Source organism: Dermacentor albipictus, chromosome 1, assembly GCF_038994185.2.
Source record: "Dermacentor albipictus isolate Rhodes 1998 colony chromosome 1, USDA_Dalb.pri_finalv2, whole genome shotgun sequence".
Classification (NCBI taxonomy): Eukaryota; Metazoa; Arthropoda; class Arachnida; order Ixodida; family Ixodidae; genus Dermacentor; species Dermacentor albipictus.
In genome coordinates, this window is record NC_091821.1 from 438,582,564 (window position 1) to 438,605,232 (window position 22,669).

Consider the following 22,669-nt stretch of genomic DNA (forward strand, 5'->3'; position numbering starts at 1 on the left):
AGAGCCATCTGAACGCGCAAAAACATCCCTACTCACGATGGCATTTGTCTGTGAAGTGTTGAACCAACCATTGCAATCTGTATTTCTGTTATATTCAACGACTGTGGCTGGTACAGCATAGCCTGAGTCATGTTTGAACCATTAAAGGGACTCTAAAGGCAAATACTAAGTCGATGTGGACTGTTTAAATACCATTCCAGAAACCTCGCAACACATTTTTTGTGGCAAGAAAAGACTTACCGTATTTACTCGATTCTAATGCGCCCTGGATTGTAACGCGCACCCGTTTGCCGTGACGTAAAAAAAAAAGAAAAGTCCTTTACAGTACTGCGCACTTCATTCTTTCATACAGAAATAAAGCTTTTGGAAGAAACAGAAGATTTACTCTCAATGCACTAAAGTTGCGATAAATAAAGTTGCAGTTTCGCCCGAAAGGCCAAGCGTCCATCGATAGCAAATTTGTAGGCAGCTATATGAAAAGTAAGGATAGTAGCTTTATTGGCCGTACAAACTTCTAAGCATTCGCTTGCTAACTAAATTAACAAGCATGGTGTCACGCGCACACAAGCAAGCATGAACACGCCTAACTCAATGACTGTGGAAATTCTTTATCAGAACGCCGGAGTGAGGAAGTGCGGTAGCAGGAGCGAAGTAATTGACATTTGTGTGGTCTCTTGCTTCAATGCGAACTAAGCGACGAGAACACAGCGTGGTGCGCCTAGATGCGTTGAGTGTTGTCTTCGTCGCAGATCGCTTTCAGTATGTATAGGGGCCATGCTGCTGCGCCGTACATGGCAGCCGCCAGTGTAGAACGCCTCTCCTGTTTGCGCCAGTCCCGCACCCAAATTTCGGGAACTCCGAATGCCTGGGATGCAGCCCGATTTCTGTCCGTCTCTTCACACGTGATCGCTTTCCTTTTAATTGCGGCATCGTGATGAACTCGGCATGTCTGTGCAGTCGGAACTTCCATGCTGATAGAGCAAACGTAAACAGACGGAAAGACAGATGGTGACCTAGCCTAAGCCAAAGGAAGCACTGCCTAAGCACACGTACCGCAGCACATGGAGGAAGCTAGTATGCTAGTATGCAGCTAGGCTCGAAGCGCATACGAGGTGGCCATTTTGAAATGCCGATGGCAGTATGGTAACGCAGATTTAGGGTCGTACTCAATTCTAATGCGCACGCAATTTTCGGATTCGCTTTATCGGAAAAAAAGTGCGCGTAGGATTTCAATAAATACAGTAGTTTACGAGGAAATTGCATCTGAAGGGTCCGAATACCTTTTTTGAAATTCAAATCTCCTGCCACTGATGTTGCATACACCATCACTACCCTTTGCGGCCGTCGGTGGGTAAAATGGTGATCGACAGATAGCGTTACCGAGCCAAGACAGAGCGGTGGATTCACCACTGCATCTGCTTTTTGGTCAAGTGGCGTAGAGTGTTCGGGCATCCCGTGACATCACATGGTAGTTGAATTCACTGATACTTGCACTTTGTGCGAGTTTTGCAAGACAGCAAAACCAGTGCAGCACTATGCGATGACGAAACTACTGAAATGCAAAAGCATGCGCGGTGCAGAATCGAGCGAAAGTGAAACCTTTTAGACTGCCTGGGCCATTGTCAAGGGCAATTTCAATGAGTTCTTTTTTCTAAAAGGGAAATTGAATTAGGTAAGTAGCAGTTTATTTAGTCTTATAATACCATACAATCATCTTTTTGCAATGAGTGGTTGAGTACTAATGACAAAATTTAACTGAGGAGTGCTGTTATCATCAGGCAAGTACTTGAGTATCCCGTGGGAGTCTCTAATCATGTCCTGCATTTACCTCAATTTCTCGATTATTAAGGGTCTGTTCCTGATATTGATGCCTTAGGGAGTATCGAGCATCAATTTATCACTTTAGCTCGACTTAATGTTTGTCTTTAGTGTCCCTTTAAATCCAACTTAACTATACTCAACGACCAAGCTAAGTCGGTGAGCTCAGTACTCCAACTTAAGTTTTTGCCCAGATGGACCATTTTTCTAATTTGCGATTGCACGTCACAGCAGTGCACATCTGCGTAACTAATTACGGCACTGGTAATCGTTCAAATAAAGATGAAATGCGAACTGTGCTCCTTCGCACTGTTGCATACGGGTTCAACATAGGAGTTGCATTTTATGTTTTCCATCTCATAAAAAAGAGAAGGGAAAGAAAAGCACACAGAAAAGATGTGAACACGTGCTTTTGCCTAGGCTGCTACAAGCTTGGAAGACTGCTGCACAGGAAAGCTAACTGTACCATTAAGAAAGGGATTTGTAACGAATGTAGCACCCAGAACGTCATACGGACTAGCCAAAATAAAAGTTATTTCCTACCGAGCTGAAGGTTTATTAATATGTATTGGTGTCGCGTGCTTTGCGTGCTGATTCTGAGCTTGAAACTTTCTTTTGTACTGAGAATGTCAATACTATGTAGCAGTACAGCCGCAGTATGGAAAGTTTGGGTTAACAGACTTATGACGCTTCCAAGTTTTGCTCTGAGCAGTTGAGTCGTTCTTCCGTGAACCATGGAACGTTGCTCATACAGTTAGCTTCGCACAAATTTCAGTTTTGAAGCTTTGAAGAGTGCTTGGGGAGCTGATAGTGAAGATTTAAAGGGGACAAAAAGGAGAAACGTGAAAAATGTTTTAATTGGTGAAATCATGTTTTTCAAAACCCAATTTATGTCATCTGGCAGAAAAAGTTTGATTAGCAGCTGAGAAAATGAAGGCCAGAGTTCTTGACTTGCCCTGAAATTACAGCGCTGGCATGTCAGCACAATGATGTGCATTTCATTGCACATTTGACTGTTTGCATGCCAGAAATGTTTCCGTCTGAATATTTCCAGGTTGAGTCTTCACTTCTTTTAGAATGAGTTTCGTGGAAATATTTTGATCACTAAACAGTTAACTAGGCCCAAGCACATGTATTCAAGGTCCATTACATCATGATCAGACTTGCTGTACTCCATTTCAGCAGCTCTGTACAGTGCATGAATGCTGTTGGTTGTGTCAGGCAACCAGCAAAAAAAAAAACAGAAGAAGTGCTCCTTCTTTATTCGTCTCTAATTGTGCTCCACAATGTACCGGCTGACTGGAATCTTCATGAAAGGGTTTGTAGCATACAGTGAACGAGCCCCCCTCGTTTTTCTAAAATACACAACCAGCTTTGTTCCTAGGCTGTGGTGGGCTGCATGGAATTGGTTAGATGGAGTGCGGCAAGAAGTTGAAGCAAGTATCGCAATCCAGCTATCTCTTCTGCATGCCTGCTGGCTTATAACGCCTTCCCTTATTATAGATCCAATCTGTTTGTTAGAGGAGTCTAATATGCCAAATCTGCTTGACTTGGCATTTTTTTTTATTGTCCCTTTTAGGGTATTTTTCACAGCCTTAGCTTACTGTTCTTTTATCTTGGACAACATTCTAGTTAGCCTTGCGTGGCACTTAGACTATAAAAAATGAAATGGAATGCAAAAGAGCCAACTCTTCAAAAGTATGAGTGAAAGTTTGTTTCACTGTTGAAAGTGGCAGCAGCATCATAGCTTCTAGTGGCAGATTGCCTTTACCACTGCAATGCTTTCACAACAGTCTGTGCTACTGAAAGCATCATGCTATTTCTTTTTATACTACGTATAGAGAAAGACAAGTATTTATAAAAGTATTCATGTCACTCTATATTCATTGGCAGAGACAGTATGTTTCATATTATTATGATAGACACAGCCTGCCTTCAGCTTGTTAAGGTCACACCTTTCAACAACACTTTGCATGCATTACCAAACAGATGTAAGCTTCATCAGATAACCTTGAGGGCCTTGGTATTGTTATCTTCATCATGAATGCTCTTCTTCTTGCACAGTCATGGGGAGTATAATCTGATTAGCTTGTGTTCAAGGGGATATCAATTGCCCACATACAGCACTTAGGGTTACAGATTTAAAGTAAGACCTTTGTAAATTTAGTTAAAAAGGAAATGAACACAGGGGCTCTGAAAGTTGTCTTTCGAAGAAGCAATATAGGTTAAGCAATACGTGTCGATGTTTGCTCTTAGAGCATGGTTGACATTATACTTCCAAATGAACGCCAAGCTTATAACTGCAGTTAAGGTTCTTTGTTCTTAGGTTCTGTTTTAAACAGAAGCCCGACAAGAAATAGAAATAGGAGGAAGATGTCTAAATTGTGGTTTGTTGAATATTTCGTCTGCCTCTTGAAAGCAAGTTACACAGCTGAACTTCACATGTCGTTTGACCTGTTCTCAGAGAGCACCTTAAGCCTATTACTTACAATGGCTTTTTAGATAATCGAGCATCTTTCTTCAGATATATGGCCACGTAGTTTCCACATCAGTTTGACTGATGTGACACTGGGCATGAGATCGCAGCTTTTCGATGACTGTGTGCAGTAGGCATTGCTTGCAGGCGACAATTGCCATGGTGCTGTTCCTATTCTCTGAACCCAACAGAGCTGTGCTTTGTGGATGTTGGCTGTACTGTTCTGGTGGAGAATGTGTAATCATTCAATCCTTTGAATGTAGACAAACCCGGTGGCCATTGTATATAGCGCACAGGCTTTCTTTACAGTGGTGAGAATTTCACATAGACTCCTAGAAGCTGAAATTTCGTAATGCAAATGTTTTTGCATATTTTGTGGTCTAATGACATCGCAGCTTGAGTAAGACCTTTTAAGCTGAAGACCTTTTTCTTGTGCAAGTTCGGTGCCTGCGTCTGGCCCATAAAGGCCGCGTGGCATGTTGTGTTGTTATAGTGTCTCGCTAAGCAACAAAAATAGCCATAGTTAAGGGAAAAACATGTGAGGCTGCCATCATTGGCATGGGCCAACATTTGTTCACAGTACCTGTATTTAAATAACCATTGCATCTGTGGTTGAAAATTTCGTCCATGATGACAATCGTTTTGCACTACAACTATTGTGATCTTTCGGGGGAAAGATTTTAATGCCTAAAAGTGCATTCTTCATGTTTTGGGGGATTTGGCTTTCTTTTTAATACATATTGCATTCAGGATCACTGACCTTGGAACATTGATGTGATGTACATGATTCTATGTCACACAGCCTTAGTTTTTGATGGTTACACGTGATATCAGCATTTCATTTAGGCCTGGCATTAGGAAGGACTTCATGAGCAGCAGTTTCATTTATTCTAGAAAGGATTTCTCCTAAATGACATTCTGAATCCACTATAGACCTGCAAGAAATATTTGTGAATGAGATAAAAACATTCTGGGAATAGATTGTAATGATGAATATTATCAAATATAGCAAGCAGGCATCTTTAATTAACACAGCGACCTATTATTTTGACATGACACTGCAAATACTTAAGGCGTATTTAATATGTGATAAAAGGCATGTTTAAAATGTTAACATTTTTATACTGCTACACTTGCTTACATCAAAAGCAAAATGCTCATTGAGTACCTTTCAAGAAATGTTTCATATTTGAGGAAATAAAATGTGCCAGGATAATTGAAAATTGTTCTCCTTTTCTGCAATCCTGCTAAAGCTACATACAGTATTTGCTATAATCTGCCAAGTATGTTAGGGAATGAATTGATAGTCTTATTAGGATTTCATTCTAAATGCATAAAGAGAGGAAAACCTGCCATCCATTAAAAGTGAATTTTATAAGCCGAGAAAGCCTAAAATGGACAATATCTGCTAGAAAATCCGCTCAAGAAGTAACACTCTTCACAAGACACATTGCCAGTGATCTTGGCTGACTGCTTCCTAAATATTCTGCCTTATATTGCATTATTCTGCATTATATTAAGAGTGATATACTTCAGGGGTCATAGTGTCTTCAGAACTTCACAGTAAACATGGTCTTGGACAAGCTGAAAAAAAAAATTAATACAGCATATTTAATTCATCATCAGCACCACCTATTATTGCTAGGAAGGGCAGTGGCAATAAATGTGATGGCAGCGATGTTGTCAGGTGTACATTAGCGGTATGTCTTTGCAACTTCGATGACTGCGTTATATGGTAGTGAACTTTTAATTCGCCAGTTGACATAGCATCCTGCATGCGCTGTACAAGCGTTAAAAATATGGCGACCACAAACTTGAAGGTTGAGTGAATGCCAGGTGTTTTCCCTTTTGATCATGCTAATCGCATCCCATATTATGGTTTATGCTATGATCATCACCAGCATTGAAATTTCATGTTACTGACTAATGAAATTTGTGCACAGTGCTAGTGCGGCATTATGGCAGTTTACAAAGCTTGCGGCTGAGGATGTGTACAAGCCACTCTTCCCTAGCATTACGCTGTCCGATTTCAGTTTAGCTTGTATATGGCATTAGCATATCACAAACAGCTTTCCATCCACCTGACAATGATGATGTAACCTTAGTTTCTACAGACTTGTGCTATTTATAACCCTTTCATAGCTGGCAACATCCTTTGTTGAAAAGTATAAAAGTTGCCATGCGGCATGTCACCAAGGCTAGTGCCAAGACATGCTGTGGGACTACCATTGTATTAACGAGTTTTTTTAGGAATTCGGAAGGGTGGGGTTGGAGTTGTGGTAGAAGAACTTTGCCATCCATCTGATTGTAGTGTGACGTTGCAGAGAAAACCCCTGTAAGATATGTTTGGTGGGCCCTGTCGTCATGGTATGCTCCTACTGAGCATAGAGTTAACTGCTGGTTTGATTCCTAACCAAGCCAGTCATGTTCTAATGGGGTGGGGGGCATGGAAGAAAGCTTGTGTAGTGTAGTAGTAATTGGTTGTTCATTGAAATAAGTTAAAATAAGGAAGGAAAATGGGAGGGAAGGAAATTGCTGCTGACTGCTCTGTAACTGTCTGGCACAGTCTCCTGACACCTGGACAGTGGTCAGCAGTAGGCACGGAAGGTGGGGGAGTAAAAGGGCAGGGAGAAAGGATAGAATAAACAAGAGAACTATTTAAATGTATACAACTTGTGAGCCGAGAAGCCAGTGCTTGGTAAAACACCTCAGGGTTTTTAGAAATAAGCTGGAAAGCTTTCCTTTTTCTCTTTTAACTATAAGCTATTCTAAGGAGCCATCGTGGGCTCCCTTTTGATGCCTCATGCTACAGCGACTCGGAGAGCAGGTTCTTCTTGCTTTGGCAAGTTTGTCGTTGCATCTCCAAAGCTTCAGATCTTGGAACAGTGAGAAAAAGTTAGCATCTTCGCCTTTCAGAGGTTGGGCTAAGGGCATCTATTCCTCTGCCAAAAGACCTAATGCTGACACTAACCACTCGCGGCTTTTTACTTCTGAACAGAGGTTGTACTCATTTTTGCATGTCTAGAAACGTTTTCCCTTCTGCTAGTGTTTGTTCAGTGTGTAATGTAGCTCGCAAATATTTTTGAACTTGCATAACAGCTCAAAAAAAGAAGAAAAAGAAAAAAACAAGCCTGCTTTGTCATTTTTTTTGTTCTTTCCTCCTTTTCTTGTTTTTTCCCCTACCCATTTTTTAAAGGACGAAATGCTTGAGACTGGCGTGCAAGACTAACCATCGTGTCTGCCTGACCTGCACGTCCCATTCTCCCTTCCTGCGTAGTTGGAGCTTGCTTTTGTGCCCATGCTGAATAACGGATCCCCCCCTCATCCTTACACCTTTCATTTGTTTTCTGTGCTACCTGAGCAGAGTTCTCATTTTTTTTTTTGCCTCTGCCAAGCAAACTTGTATTGCAGTCTGAGAAGCTGGAACACAATTGTCGAACCAGCGACGTGGTGGCACAAAGGATTTTGGTTCATGACTAATATAATAAGACCTTTGGCGCTCCGAAGCTGTAAATTGGCTTTGGAGAAACTCATTTAAATCAAACGGCATTTCAGGTGTCACTATGGGATGGTGCTGCTGTGTTTGAGGAACTGCAGAAGAGGCATGTTACATTCTTCTAAACTGTGTGCGTGTCTTTGGATTTGGTAACGCTTTGGTACCAGTGTTCTCAGCATTTTAGGGAGGCTGTAATGTTAAGCCTGTGGCCATAGTCAATATGATATTCCTATTGAAAAGCCAGTATGCCTCTCCACTTCCACATTGAACGGTGTAATGTGATCCTGTATATTTGTATTTTCTCATATGATCATGCGAGATTATTTGGCCTAGAGGATAAGTGGCATGTTTGTGTTCCTAATAGCGGCAGTGTCAAATATTGTATACTAGTAATGCTTTCTTGTTTGGCACTGAATTTCTGTTCTGAATGCTGTAGCATTTATACCAACTTTTTCTGTGATAAGGTTATTGACTTATAGGTTTGAGACAGTGCATGTGGCATTCGTACAGGCGTTTGAAGTGGAGGCTAGGTGAAAATAAGAAAGCGAGAAAAGTGCTGCAAGACCAGAGACATGTTTCTTAAAGCTGAATAAGTCGTGCATAAATAACAGTGCTTCTCTTGCTGCTAATCTCATATTTCATTTTTTCAATACCTGCTTGTTTTAGCTCTTGTGGTTAGGCCTACACCCGGCCACAATATAGTACTGTGGGGCAAGTAAGTGCTGGTCAGAATGCCCTGGTTTCTAGCAACTCGCTCCTGCTATTGGTTGCATTTGCATGTGCACGTCATCTGTCTGGGCTTGCACTTGTGCCTGTTATTTCTTGCGTGTTTAAACGGCACAAGCGTTTAGTAAAATTGGACATTAATATTTGCAAGAAATCGGATTTAAATAATAAATCAAATGCTGAAGATTTCTTCACCTTGGGCACCTTCACTTTAAGCACTATATTGCACAAAATGGAGATGTATCTTGCAATGCCTGTAACACCTTTCGCCACGGAAAGTCTGCCAAGTGGGCAGCTTGTGAGTGAGAAACAAGGGAAGGAGGGTAAACATGCGTAAATTCATATGGCAATGGCAGTAATAGAACGAATGATTTTCTTGCTGTGTCATTGCTATCGGCATTTACAACAGGAGCAGGAAAATAGGTGCATGGCTGCAAACATGAAAGCATATGTGTGCGCAGATATGCATGCTGACCATCTCGTCGGAAGCTGTTGTCATGCGTCTCGGCGAATCCTTTTGTGGTCGGGTGTACGTGGCCTATTGCAAAAAAAAGTAAAGACCATTTGGCCATTGCTGGCAATGGCCAACTAGCCCAAAGTTTGTTGAAATAAGCAGCACAAGCTGTGTGGCACCCATTCTCAATAAATACAATTTATCATAAGCTTTCCCGCATTTTTTGCAAAGTTGTGGATGTAGTTGGTTACAATTTGTCAACATCCCTCTGCAGTTCCTCAACCATAGCAGTAGGCTGCCACATTTCATTCTCGCCATTTGAGTCATTTGTGTTGTTTACATGGCGGAGCATTTTTTTTTTGTCATCAGTCATAGAATTTTGCATTTGCCTGCCTTATTGTCCAAATGCACTAGTTGTCAGGCAGATGTGCTCTTGTTTCTCAGCTAGAACAGGTGTGAGTGGGGAAAATTAACTGTGATGGTCGATGCCGTGCCTATTGGCAGAGAAGGTCCTCTCGCTGGGCATTGGTTTCACTAATTGTACGAGAATAGTGAGCACATTCTACCTCGTGTATTACTTTTAAATTGCTGTATCTGTTTGGCGTGATGCATCGACCACTGCAAATTACCTTTTGTGCAAATATGCAAATGCAGTTAAATTGGGATTTTGTATATGGGGGCCATAGGTGTTGATTGCAGCAGTAGTTATATCAGCTCATGTGTAGCAGTACTTCATGTATATTTCACTTATTCTTGTTTAGTCTTTGGGCTGTGTAAATGTATGCATAGATTTATGCGTAACTTTAGTAGGAAAATTCCCTTTCTTTTGCTTTTGTATGAAACTGTTCTGTGGTTGATGAGTCTGCTTTTTCTTTTTCCTCCACAGTCTTCTATGTATTCTAATTTCTGGCACAGTACTGGGTTTGCCCCCTAACGTTACAATGTGAATGCCGCACTAACCAACTAAATTTCTTGGTTAAAGGCTTTGGCCCATGCCCATATTGTTCATAACTGCCATTGTTAGCACTTATATTTTCCACATTAAAATTATGGGACGCATGTCCTTTCATATTTATCATGTGAAGCAATCAAGCTGAAATATGTTTGATCTTACATGTAACACATACATGGCTGTGTTTCAGTGGATTACACGTGCATTTCAGCATACCAGATGCTTCATGTTGGAGCTATGTACATGGAAGTGCTTAGTGTCATTATGTGCCTGTTATCTTTCTCTGGTAGTGTAACAGTTTAGTGGAACCTTTCAGGAAGTTGAGAGTAGGTGTTCATTGTACGTTCTGTATGTTTTACTTCTAGAGATGTGGCAATTTTTTTCCGGGCTCTCTTTTTTTATTATGACGCACTTTTTCGATTATAAATTGGTGTGTGGAAAACTTTTGTCGTGTAACTTTGTGTAAAAACAGTATTTCTTCTTTGAATATTCCTTGTAATATTTATTGTGAGGCTACATATGGGAACAAAACACTAAACTTGTCAGGACCTTACACCATTAGACTTGAGAGGAAGTTATGCTAGGAGTGTTGTTAACTTGGTAGGTGGCTCGCAGCACTGGCAACTATGGGAAAATACTCTTAGTGCTGTTTTGGTGGGATGGTGGGATAACATTGGTGGGACATGGGAGGTTGGTGGGCTTTTCTGCACGTTACTTGATTCTGTTATTCATATTTCTTCATAGAATTACTGTTGCACAGATGCTGGCACTTAGTAATGCACAGGAACTGTGTACAGAATGCACTTTTCATGCTTCATTTAGGTAGCCACGGACACATTGTCATGTTTAAAAAGCAAGCTGTTATGTAGTGCTTGTGACAATCATTATAACAATGAAACAAACAGTTCCGGGAAGCATAAAAATTATTTGCTGGTGCTATATAAATGTGCAGATTACTCTAGAATGTTGCTGAACACAATCGCTGCTTGCAGCAGTACTTTGAGATAGCACAATCATCGGTAAGATAATAAAAATAATTTTCTTGCACTGAGTAATAGGGGTGTTATGCGTGCTTATTATACGCGAGCACACTTTAATCATGCATGGTGCTAATGTATCTAATTTGTTGCTCATGGTCATTAACTCGTGATCATTTTTGAAGTTAACGTATTCTTAAAGATTCTGATAAACATTTATACTGTTGTATGAGTGGTGTGAAGAGTCTGTCATTCCATTTTGTCTTCTGTTACATTACATAATGCTTCACTTCGTAGTTTCAACATATGTGCATTGTGCACTTGTGAGTTAGCATTTATTATAGCCTTTGCTAATGTGATCTGGTGCTGAATATTTACATTTATTGAAAATGAGTACTATCTAATCTATGAAATGCACCTCTGCCTTGTGGATGGCCAGGTTATATTCTCTTTATAATGATAGTTTATTAGCTTGAATGTATGGAGTAAATTCAAAAGATTATGATTTTGTACAATGGGAAATATTTTTGTTGAAATCTTTGGCGTGACCATTGAATGCTGCTCAAGGCATGTCTGCTAAGGTTTGAAGGTGTTTTGCAGAGACGTTTGTTGTTGTCTATAAACATAATATACAGGTTTAATGTACTGTGTGCATATGTTGTGTCTGCAACACACTTTAGGTGTTCAGCATACCGCACTTGGTGACCCTTCTGTTGCACCCTCTGAAAATCATTGTTATGGTGGATCAGTTTGAATAGCTAAATAGTGAATATTCTGTGTTGTGCGCCGAGTTATTGTGTTCTGTCAGTGTTTTGCATTCTGCTTAATAAACTCTTGAAGTCATGAATAAACCCATGTCTGCTGCCAGTTTCTTGTAGCACTCTGTGTCACTGCCATTGCTGATATCTTTATTGTTCATCCCATTTGGTTGCTTGCCGTCCAAGCACACCACCGCCAGTTCTATCTGCGTGACTATCTGTATCCGTTCTGTATCCATATCCGTTCTATCCGTATGTGTGTACTTATAATACATGCATACATACAAAAATAAAGGAAGGGTGAGGGAGAGGAGGGTGCTTTGTGGTGGAGTGCAGAGTACTTGTTTGTTATGTTGATGACTCCATAGGATGTCAAGTTCCGAGGTTCAGAGATGACTTTGCAATAAACTAACATGAGAAGGAAAAGCAGTCTGGTGCATTCATCATTGGGTCTTGTTACATCCTGCAAGGCAAACTGTTTTTGGCAGCATTTTCTATCTACAGTTGCAAGCACTTGTAGGTTGTCATGATAGATGGGATGCTATACTTGGTCTCACCAGCTGCATGCGGCACTGCAAAAGCTGGTGATTTCATCTGCCAATCTCTGGCAAGAACATCAAAGTTTCAGCTGTTTATTGCCTTCTGCTAATCTCTGCTTACATGATGCTAGCCGCGTAAAAGGATTAGGGACCAACTGTGCACAGTGGAAAAGATCTGCTATCTTTTAGACATGCGGCTCGTTGTCATTTTTGACTGGCTGTCATGACTCGTGTTTCACTGCACTGGATGGAGTTCCAGGAAAGATGGGTAAAATTCAGGAAGGCAACGAAATGGTAGTGGGCATAAAATATGTCTCAATCTTCAGGCTTTGAGTTGGCACTGCACAGACTTCGAGGTAGTAGCCAAGAAAGGTCAACTCTAAGCGTATCAGCGGGGTTGTACTGTAATTTCTTAGTAAGATCTGTTTTCACATGCATGAAGTCTAGTCGTTAACTGAAGCAATCATTGTGGAACTTAAGGTCCATGTTGTCAGGGTATGTGTTTGTATCACATGCACCTTTCACTGTCTTGCTGTTTCACTAGCAGTTAATAACGCAGCTGTACATGGACGTTGAGGTAGTGGCTCATTGTGCTCTGGAAAGCAAAAAAGTAGCAACTGCAGCTGTATTGCTCTAGGATGTTCAAGATATTTGTTACCTATCAAAACTCACACAAACATTGACACCCATCATGCTAGTACTTACGTGGGGACATTCTTTGTGGTTATATGGCTAAATGGGTAGGGGTAGTTGGTTTTGCAACCTCTTAGTTGGCACAGGTTGTCATATTTACCCGAAGCTTCTCATGCTTAATAATACTAAGTCTACTAATACTAATCATCCACTGGGTAGACATGTTGCAGTGAGCGATGTCATGAGGATGCAGTGGCGCTGCAATTCCACGCCTTGCAGGCAAAAATAATTCCTACAAGCTCCACTGACAAATTTTTTTCAGAAAGGAAGGTAGATGTGTCCAGGCTTTCACATGTTACTTGGAAAAAATTTCTCGTGCTGAGTCGCGTACCTCAGGACCTTCATTAAAGTTTTGCATCCATCTATCCATCATAGTGGTAAACAAAGAACACAAGTGTCAACATTGTTGTCTGCTCTTTTCACCTGCACTCTAAATTTTTTACGTATGTGGGGCTTGCTTATAAGCAGCATGTGCTGATTTCAGGGGGTCATGCTCATCTATCTCTCCTCGGCAGCGTGTTCATGGGTGATTCTCATGTTCATTCTGGCCACGCATTAACAAGCCTTTGGTGCTTATCAGTGCCTTGATTGATGCTTGATAAACAACTATTTTGGATGTCTCTCTGTGGCTTGTGGTATGGCAATGTGTATTTGCTGTACAACATTTTTGTGTTTGTGTGTGTGTTACCACCAGTTGTTTAACCTTCCCTGCTGAGGGTGTGCTTCTCTGGCTGGCCTCCTTACCCTACTCCTCTCATCGTTGCTTCTTTTTCTCTTTCTGGTGTTCTCCTGAGTGCCCTTGTGGCATGTGGAGTGTTGCCGGGAAACTAACGGTGGCCTCCTCTTTTTTTTTCTTTGTCTTTGCCCCCGACCTTCTGTAGGAAGAAACTCCGCAAGGGTTTTTTGAGGATCACGGACTCGGTTAGGGCACAACCGTGGGGCTCCGGCCTTCTGCCGATCGGCCGGGGCTTACGGGCAACTTCTAACAAAGAACGCTCTAATCTGTCCACCCCCTAAAGAAACCGTTGTGCATTCCACTCCAAGCAGTATGTGTTCTCTTGCTGTCTTGAGCGAGTCATTTTTTTTCATCTTTTTTATATTGAGATGAGGTGGGAGTAAGAAAATGGTGTGCACACCACTGGCTTGATTCATTTTTTAACATACTTTTTGCTCCTCCCCTCTCGTCTTTTTAATGGATTGCTTTTTTTTAAAGTTTGATTGTGGGTCTGGTTATCACTTGTCTGCTCTTGATACTACGACACCGATTGCTGCTGCTCAAGATTTGGTACTCTGTTGTGGCCCTGAAGAGCCTCTTGATGTTCAGTGTCGGTAGTTCTTACTGGCCCTGCCATCCTCCCAGGTATCACTATTTTTTGTGGCATAATGCAGGTGTAGATGTAGGGCTGTGTGAAAGTGAGCTGACTGCCTTGTAGTAGTAGGAAAATACCACTGCACAGTGATGTGAGTGTTGTGAAATGTTGACTTAACCTATTTAATTTAGTAGCTAACTGTTTTGCTGTGCCAGCAGCGCAGTGTAAGTGTGTTGGAGGTTGTGTTTTCTGGCATTGGAGTGTTTTCAAAAGAAGTAACTTTGATTGATTAAGGCCGGGTTTTTTGCTGAAAGTTTATCTGGCAGCTTTTTAAAACATCATGTGATTGGGGCTGCCCATAATACACAGTTTTCTAATGACAGTGTGAAGATGTTCTTATTTAGTGTGGTTAAGAGTGTTCTGGTAAGGCCAGGCATGATCTGCTCAAAGCATGTGGAACGTTGATCTGGAAAACAGTGTCTAAGCTTGTTTAGTACTCATGTCGTTGCACATACTGCTGCACAATGGCATCACAAGTACTCTGATTGTGGATGGTCCACACAGCATGACAGTTGAAGCCTGCCGTCTGGAGCATAGCTTTGTGCGCAGACACGAATGAAGTATGACCACATGCTTTGCACGGATCTTGAATGGCAGCTACATGTTTGAGCAGATGGTTTGGCAGCTGGTATATGATTAGAAGTGATTTTCTTTTTTTGGCGTGACATTAATTTCTTTATTCAAGTACAATTTTGACTGATGACTTCCCTGCAAGTTGGTATGTAGTTGTGCACCTATACTTGCCATGTTCAACTTGTTGTCGAACCTGAGGATAATGTCAGCGTTGCACGAAGTTTGTGAGTTGTGTTTAATAATGTCAGCGTTGCACCAAGTTTGTGAGTCATTGTGTTTAAGTTTTCTTATGATTTATGAGGCTAAGCCTCAGTGAAAAAAGCTTATGATCGAGGCATATTTCCATCCATTTTTAGTGAAGCGTAGTTTCTTGCTTAATAAATATTAGGGACTGTTGTGAATCAGAAAGGCATTGAGTTGCTTTCGAGTGCTGGCTTTAAGAGCGGTTTTCTGGGTTTGGATGGTACAGCGGACTTTGTTGTGAATTTCTAGTTCCATTCATGCATGTATGATTTCTTTACATGACTGCCGAGTCATCAAAGTGTGTCTAAAAAGCATTAGTGTGAAGGTGTCATAGGCCACAAGTTGTACCTCAGCGGTAGCTTGTCATTTTCAAATGATTCAAAAGTCGGTGTTCAAGGTTCATGTTTTACATGAGAGTGTGGAGCTATGGTTTTTGCTTCTCTTTTGGTTTTTCATTCATGACAAGTCAGAGCAACTCCTCTGCAAGGTTGTTTGCAAATGTTCAAAGCTCTAAAGCTTTTTGTTTAGGCAGTTGGTTTAGGAGATCAGCAGCACATAACACAGTGGTAAGAGATCAGGGCCTGCAGGATCGGCTGCAAGTGAGAAATACATGCAATGAAAGTAATAAGCCATGCCCGATACATCCTCAAGGTGATAATAGAAGCGAAGGCCAGCTTTGCAGCAAGGCTTTCTTTATTTCTAGGTATATTCTTGATGAAGCTATAGTCTGGGCTGCCTCTTTGTATGGAGTTCAGTGCATGCAGTATGAGTAAAGTGTTGGAATTCAGAGCTGGGGAAACATGCATGCACATCAATCGGGTCTGGTGCTCAGGTTAATGCTGGTACTTGAAACAACAGTATTACATCCATACAATGCAGCACTGATTACAAGCAGCGTTGATTGTACACCTGTCCTTATTTGGACATCTGTGTACATGAGATCGACATGATTGGGAAGCTTTCAGGTTGAATGAGCTCAGACTGAGGCGTTCCTTGAACACTGGAGTAGCTTTTTCATGAAACAGTAGAGTGAAGTACATTTCCTGGCTTTTACGTTGCACCTGTGCAAATGTGCACATTGTGACTTGCTGTGTTCTCTGACTTTTTAGTGTTCAGTGATTTGCACATTTTACTTGTTACCTTCGACTGGTTGTGCAATTTTATACAAGTGCTGCATAGTGAGCTTCGTCAGTTTGAGACGAGCTTGCAAGGTTCCTGCTTGTCATGAATCAGCCCGAAATGTGTGGACATTCTTTTGATTGTGGGAAAGGGTAGGAAGCATTGTCATTTGTGATATCTTCAAGCCCTAGGTACTACTTCATGGGGTTCATATAACTGTGATCTCATCATTTTAAGGGTAAAACAAAAGTACTTCTTTCTTTGGCAGCGTTGTCACGAGGTGCGTTGCTGCTTTCTTAACACAAACCTCAGCAGCAAGAGCTATAGGGGTGACTCCTTATTGAGTCTTGTGCTCGTCTTGAAATGAAGTCAGATGACACCCAAAGAAGTCAAATTCTTGACAGGTGACTGCTAATTTACCTTTGTGTGCATCTTATAGTGCAACTCTTATAGCACAGCTATATCATGTTCCTTTTTTTTGTTCTTGCACAGGCAGCTTTTATTGAGCTGAACCGCCCTTTTCGGTGGTTGCAGTTTAGTTTACTTATGCATGCCACTCTTTAAAAGATGCAACTGGTTCTTCGTGCTGCACTATAAACTTTGAATTTCTTTATTGATTATTGAGACCCCCCAAGGCTGGAGATATTGACTCTGTTGCATCTGCTTTGGAGTGTAAGGGCAGCACAAATTCATTTCTGTGTTGAAAGTTGAACAAGTCTTCGCAGATGACTAAATGTGCCCAAATAAATTGTTTGAGAAGTCATTTCCTTTCTTTTGTTAATCAGAAAAATGAGAGACCCCAAGCTTTTTCCTTTGTTATGTTCTTTTTTGGATTGTTGAGCATGTGCTAGGCTGTATGCACAGTAGAGTCATAAGAAGAAGCATTTGCCAGTGTTTCAAGAAATGTGTATGAGTTTTGAGTCACCCTCACAGAGGCTTATGTCACTGGTTAGATAAAATGTGATAGTTATGGCCATAACGTAAACTCTGCCTTAAAGCTGCTTTTTTTGTTTGCACTTTACAGCATGTATAGTGGTTCTTTGCATATACTTTTGTTTAGTGTGCCAGAAATGAGCTGCAGTTATATGTAGTGTGAGTGTGTGAACAGTCCTCAATTGATGTTAACCGTATGTAGTTGTTGTAACCAAGTGTTGCAGGTTGTTTTGACTACTTACTACATTTTGCCAGTGCGCATTATTGGCACTGGAGAGTACTGTTTATTTTAAGGAATGGGCAAACTTTTGCTTGCCATGTTCTGGGGCAGCTGAAATGTAATACATTCCTACACAGGTATCATGGCTGGTTTGGCATTCAAAGCAATTCACACTGTAAAAAAGAAAGAAAATGGTGTGCTGTGAACAGTGAGGCGTGTTAGCATTGCTGTGAACCCAGGAATCCATTAGTGTTAAGCTATTAAGGCACATAATGTGTTGATTAACCTTTGTCTGGAAGTTTGCATGACATTTATCCCAATTGAAGCCTTTTCATTGTGGTGTTGCTTGTCCAAAGGGGCATATACCGAATATCCTCTTATGGCGAGTGCTTTCTTGCCAGCATGTTCAGTGTTTTACATCACGTGAGGTTTGCCAACCTGCTTATCCTGGAGGGTATAGTATGAGAGAAAGCATAAATATCATTTCAATTGCCTTTTTGCAAGTTTTCTCTCAAAACCAGCTTGTAACCAAGATATAGTGAAGTGCGTGGCTTGCCCTAGTGATGAAAGGAAAATGTAACTGATCAAATGGGTTCAATCCTTTTACATGCTGCCAGACATAGGCATGATGTTGACTGGCTAGCCACTTGTATGTTAGGTATGGGCACACTGCTCCAGAAACAAAGGGAAGCTGATTTGTTGTTGCTGTACAACTTTTTGCCACCAGATGATAGAGCTTTCTGCCACCAGATAAGTCAGCATACTGGTGTGTATTGTCTGGGAGATTGGTGACTGCGTCCGCGCACTGCTGAAAGCAGGCTTAAATAATCTGTTGAAAGGCAAGTTGTGCAGCTCACGCTGACGCACTGCCTGTTGCAAGAATCATCTGCAGACCAACTACCTGCTTCTGTACTTCTTTCTTTGTCCATTGCATAGCTGTTGGCTCAGCAGTGTCGCATGCCTTTCATCCCATGGCTGGACTCTGTCCATGCTTTCCTTCAGTACTTCTGCTGTCTATCCGTGGTGGTCAACCTCAATAAGACTTGAGAGCATTGCTTGTGTGCTTTGTTGATACCTGCTGCTTATGATCTTTTTGTTGGAATGCCACTGTACTTGTTGCATAGCAGTGGAAACAGAGGTAATCTGTTGCTTGTATTGTGGGCCCCTGTTATTTTTCTTCTTAAATGTATTTCAATGAATCGCTGTGTGAGATTGGTCAAATTGGCATCTGCTACATCAGGAGGCGACTGTGCTGTAAACAAAGCAGAATAAAACGTACCTACAAATATGCCACCTTTTTCTCAAGAGCCGTTAGCAAGCTTGGTGCCGTGTGCACAGAACACATGCATGACTACCATCATCACTGTTTCCCTAAAGGTGCTGGAGTGTTCTGCAGGCATGCATACTTGCGCAATTAATCTAGTCTGCAAGTTCACAAGGGAACACACATTGCTTGGATTGGTTGACACGTACATGGTTGATTGCTTCATAATGCTTATTTCACTGTAGAGTCCCTGCCGAGTCCGTAGGCTGTGAACTAGCTGTCCTTAGTTTGCCTTCAACCAACCTCACCCCGAACACTGCATACCCTTTCCCTGTTTCAATTCGTTGCTCATATTTCCTTATGTTTTCTTCCTTGCTGTGACCTCCTGCTCCTTGTTGCCAAAGAAGCCTCAATTGTATGCCATATCGCTCGTCAAGTTTCATGTGACGTCATCAGCATCTTTTTTTGCAGGATGCTAAGTGGTGCTCTGTGATTTCTGCGACGCGCGCAGGCCATGGACTGGCACCGCCTTTCTTGCCAGCTCATGATGATAGGCCAGTGGTAAATGGAGAGGTACCGTAGACTGGGTGGCCTCTGTCCCGGTACAGGAAACGGCACAGATTAGGTGCTGCTGCGCATGTGGTAAGGTGTTTAGGGTCGCTGTGCACAGCGGTTTTGTAGTGCGTATTGTGCGCTCTGTACAATTACCGGATTCCCAGTCTGCCGTGCTCTCTCCTGTGTTCCTCTTTCACTCAAATTACAATGACATCTACTGTATCATTTTGGGCAGTGCCCCACTCCCCTCTCAAGACGGACTTCTCCCATGGAGTTTAAATAATGGGTTTTAGAACCATTACTTGTGGCAGCGTGAATATCAAAGGCTGAATGAATCACACAGACAGGGCTTAGGAGCTATGAAGATACATGTATCTTACCTAGATAGTATCTTAAAACACTCTTCTTGTGTTTGTATCACGATACGTTCGTCAAGACGGTTATCAGTATCTGCACTTTTGAGGCATCACTTGAGGCATCCTGTATATTATAAGATATCAGATACAAGATACATCTGCTGCTAAATACTGGAAGACACCCAGAGTCACTGAAGCCTAGCAAATAATGGTAATTGAAAGAATTATTGCAGTAGATGGCAATTTTATGTTAGTTCATTTTTTTAATAACCACACACGAATAGAAATATAAATAATTGCAACGCATACCATGCAGAAATGCCACAATTTAAAACTTCAATGACGGTGGAGCACCTGGCCGTCTCTATTGATAAAACAGTGATGTGCGATGCTAGTATGTTTGAAACAAGGAACAGGGGATACTAAAACTGAAAGCGATCATCATTCATTAGAGGGAAGAAGAAGTATTTTAATGACTGGAAAATGTAGAGAGGTTGGCCAGAGGAAGTGTATGATCAATTGGCTTAGCTTCTACTCTGCACATCGCGGGCTTTTTGACTATGATCTTGCATTATTGTAAAGTAAGAGAATAAGGATAAAACTATCATGTTTGCTCACCAAGCTTTTAGCTGCGACAGTCACCACAATTTGCGCAGTAATTGCCAGTGTGTACGGCCATTTTAGAAATGGCACACTCAAGCCCTTGCTTGCGTTCTTGGAACTCCTTTTGTATCGTCTAGCTTTGGGTACGCAACAACCTAAAACTGCCTAATACATACTACTAATCAATAAAATATCACCAGTTCACTTGTTATTCATTTACTTTAGGGGCCAGGTATCCGCTGCATGCAGCATGCCCTTGTGCGAGAAAATGCGTGTGACATCACCTTTGTGAAGTAAGAATAGAATTTACATTATGCATGTATCTGCATTGCAATGCACAGCAATGCATGGCGCTACGGATTCGAGTACTGCACACTGCGAACGCATCTCCAGGAACGGCTAAGTATACCAGCACAGGAGCCCATGATGGAATTTGAATCCTCAAGAGCAGCCGCTAAACGCAAGAAACCTTTAATCACATTTCCTTACTGGCCGCGATAAGGCGGTTGCAGCTGTGGCAGGTATAGTGTGTACCATATTCTAGTACAGCCTCTGAGAATGTCCCCTTGCACCACCATGGTGTTCGAAGTAATGTGATTTTAAAAAAAATACGTGTTGACAGGTTATTCTCCACAACTTGCAAATGATTTGGTGAGAACTTCACTATCTGAAGTGATCGCTGGAGTGTGAAGAATATGGCTGTCGCCATGATTAGCCAGCAGCCTGAAAGGCTCTACATGGGAATGCGGAGCCCGCCCTCACTCATTACGTAGCTCTACAACGTCAGTCGGCTTTTACTATACTCTGAACCACAGGTGAATTCATTTATAACCGATAGTCTTGGACATGGTAACTAACGGACTCATTTACCCCTGGATAAATGAACACTTCAACATGCTGACAAAACATAAATAGTAGTTCCTGCTCTATTTTCACACGCTATGGATGGATAGTAGCCATCATCAAATTTTCTCTGCATTGAGAGACTCGATGCTTTCTCATGAAAAAAAGGACCACTACAGTAACGCTAGTACGGTTGCCGAATGCTGGTGATCAGCGAGATCTAGAATTATTGGGAGGCAATTTTCCACTTTTTTTTTTCTAAGCTGCTAGCATGGCTAATCACAATCGGCATGTCCGATTGAGTATCGCCTATTGCTTCTTTGTCTGACTGGAACAAGGTAAGCAAGATGCACATTTTGCAAGACTACCCACTACAAGCGACATGCACAGCCCTGCCTTGAAGAATTTTCACCGAAATTTACGCACACTTTGAACATTTGTGCATATCATGCACCCCATTGTCATTGAAGTGTGTTTATTATTGCCAAAAAAAAACTTGCAGCGTGAATTTATTGTTTAAAGTGCGAACTAATTGCTTTTCTCCCCACTTGGTGTGTTTGGTTTGAAGTGCTCTTTCTGCAGTGCATACGGATGCCCAACTTAATTGGGACCCAGAGTATGTGCTATTCGGTATGTGGCAGCGGGTGTATGGTACTGGCTATGTGCCCGAATGGGCAGTTAAAGTCCACTGTACATGTGCACGCTGAAGATGTGCCCGAATAGACAGCTTGGGTCACTGGGTATGTGCAGTAGGCTATGTGCACGAATTGACAAGCAGAACAAGAGGTAAGCAGTAAAGGCTATGGAGAAATGAAGGTAATGTTGACAACACAAACGCCTGAGTATGGTGAAAAAGGGGAAGTGAACAAAATGGAAGTAGCGCGTGCATTGAGCAAGCGTTGAAATGCGCATGTGCGTCATCGGCCGGCATCTCTCGGGGTGAGGAATCTGCCCTCTCTATCCGCCAGTGATTTAAGTCTGATTTCTTGTACGCATCGAAAGAAAATGTACAAGAGTTAGGCGTGCAAGTCTTATTGGGCTCGAATATTGGGCTTGAATGGCAGTGCCTGACAGGCATCCAGATGCTGTGACCTATGTGTTTCCACCAGTTGGATAGATATGATGGAAGTGTCCCCTTTGAAACGGGATAAAGCTCGTTACTTTTTCCTTTCTTCTGCGCCTATGTTCGGTTTTTATAGATCCACGGTTTGTGTTATCATATCAACAAATTGCTGATCTTGAAAAATCTTCCCTGCTTTCGCACCACAAATTTTGTAGTCGCATTTTACTAGTCTACACGACAGGCTTTCCTTTACTATCCAGTTCAGTTTATTTTCCTTAACGATTAAGTGTTTTACCTCAGGCGGGTTTGCTGCATCCATGACTTTCGGATGGATACTGTGATGCGCTAACAAAATATGCCCCGTGGTTAGCACTCTGTGCATGCTACGCATGTATTGCCGGCAAGTCTCCTGCAGCACCTTTTCCCCAGACACCCTGGCTTCGCTTCTAACAGCAGAGTGCTGCCCTTTGAATTAGTGCAATACTTTTCTGTTCTGATTTCATTCTTAGCTGTTTTGATATATTTACATAGCTGGCTTCTCTACTGTTCCTATCCTGTACGCTGTTCTTGCCTCTGTAACTTTACGTTTAGTCCTCTTTTCCTTGTCACTGTCTCTGCCGTTAGCTTGAAATTTACTG

At 41.8% G+C, this 22,669-nt stretch overlaps 2 protein-coding genes across 3 annotated transcripts in view; one reads left to right on the forward strand and one right to left on the reverse strand.

The window, feature by feature from the left end:
* The window catches only part of AP-1sigma (AP-1 complex subunit sigma-2), a 31,371-nt gene extending 12,736 nt beyond the window's left edge, over nt 1–18,635 (forward strand). The window contains exon 5 of one of the 2 annotated variants that reach the window (XM_065436130.2): nt 13,771–18,635. In XM_065436130.2, coding sequence (XP_065292202.1) covers nt 13,771–13,815 — 45 coding nt within the window. In that variant the 3' untranslated portion in view covers nt 13,816–18,635. Of the gene's footprint in view, nt 1–7,490; nt 11,767–13,770 lie in introns of those variants that run through there. The other variant, XM_065436131.1, reaches the window with a different exon arrangement.
* The window catches only part of LOC139054752 (uncharacterized), a 52,848-nt gene that overhangs the window by 22,068 nt on the left and 8,111 nt on the right, over nt 1–22,669 (reverse strand). The gene's annotated exons all lie outside the window — the stretch shown is intronic.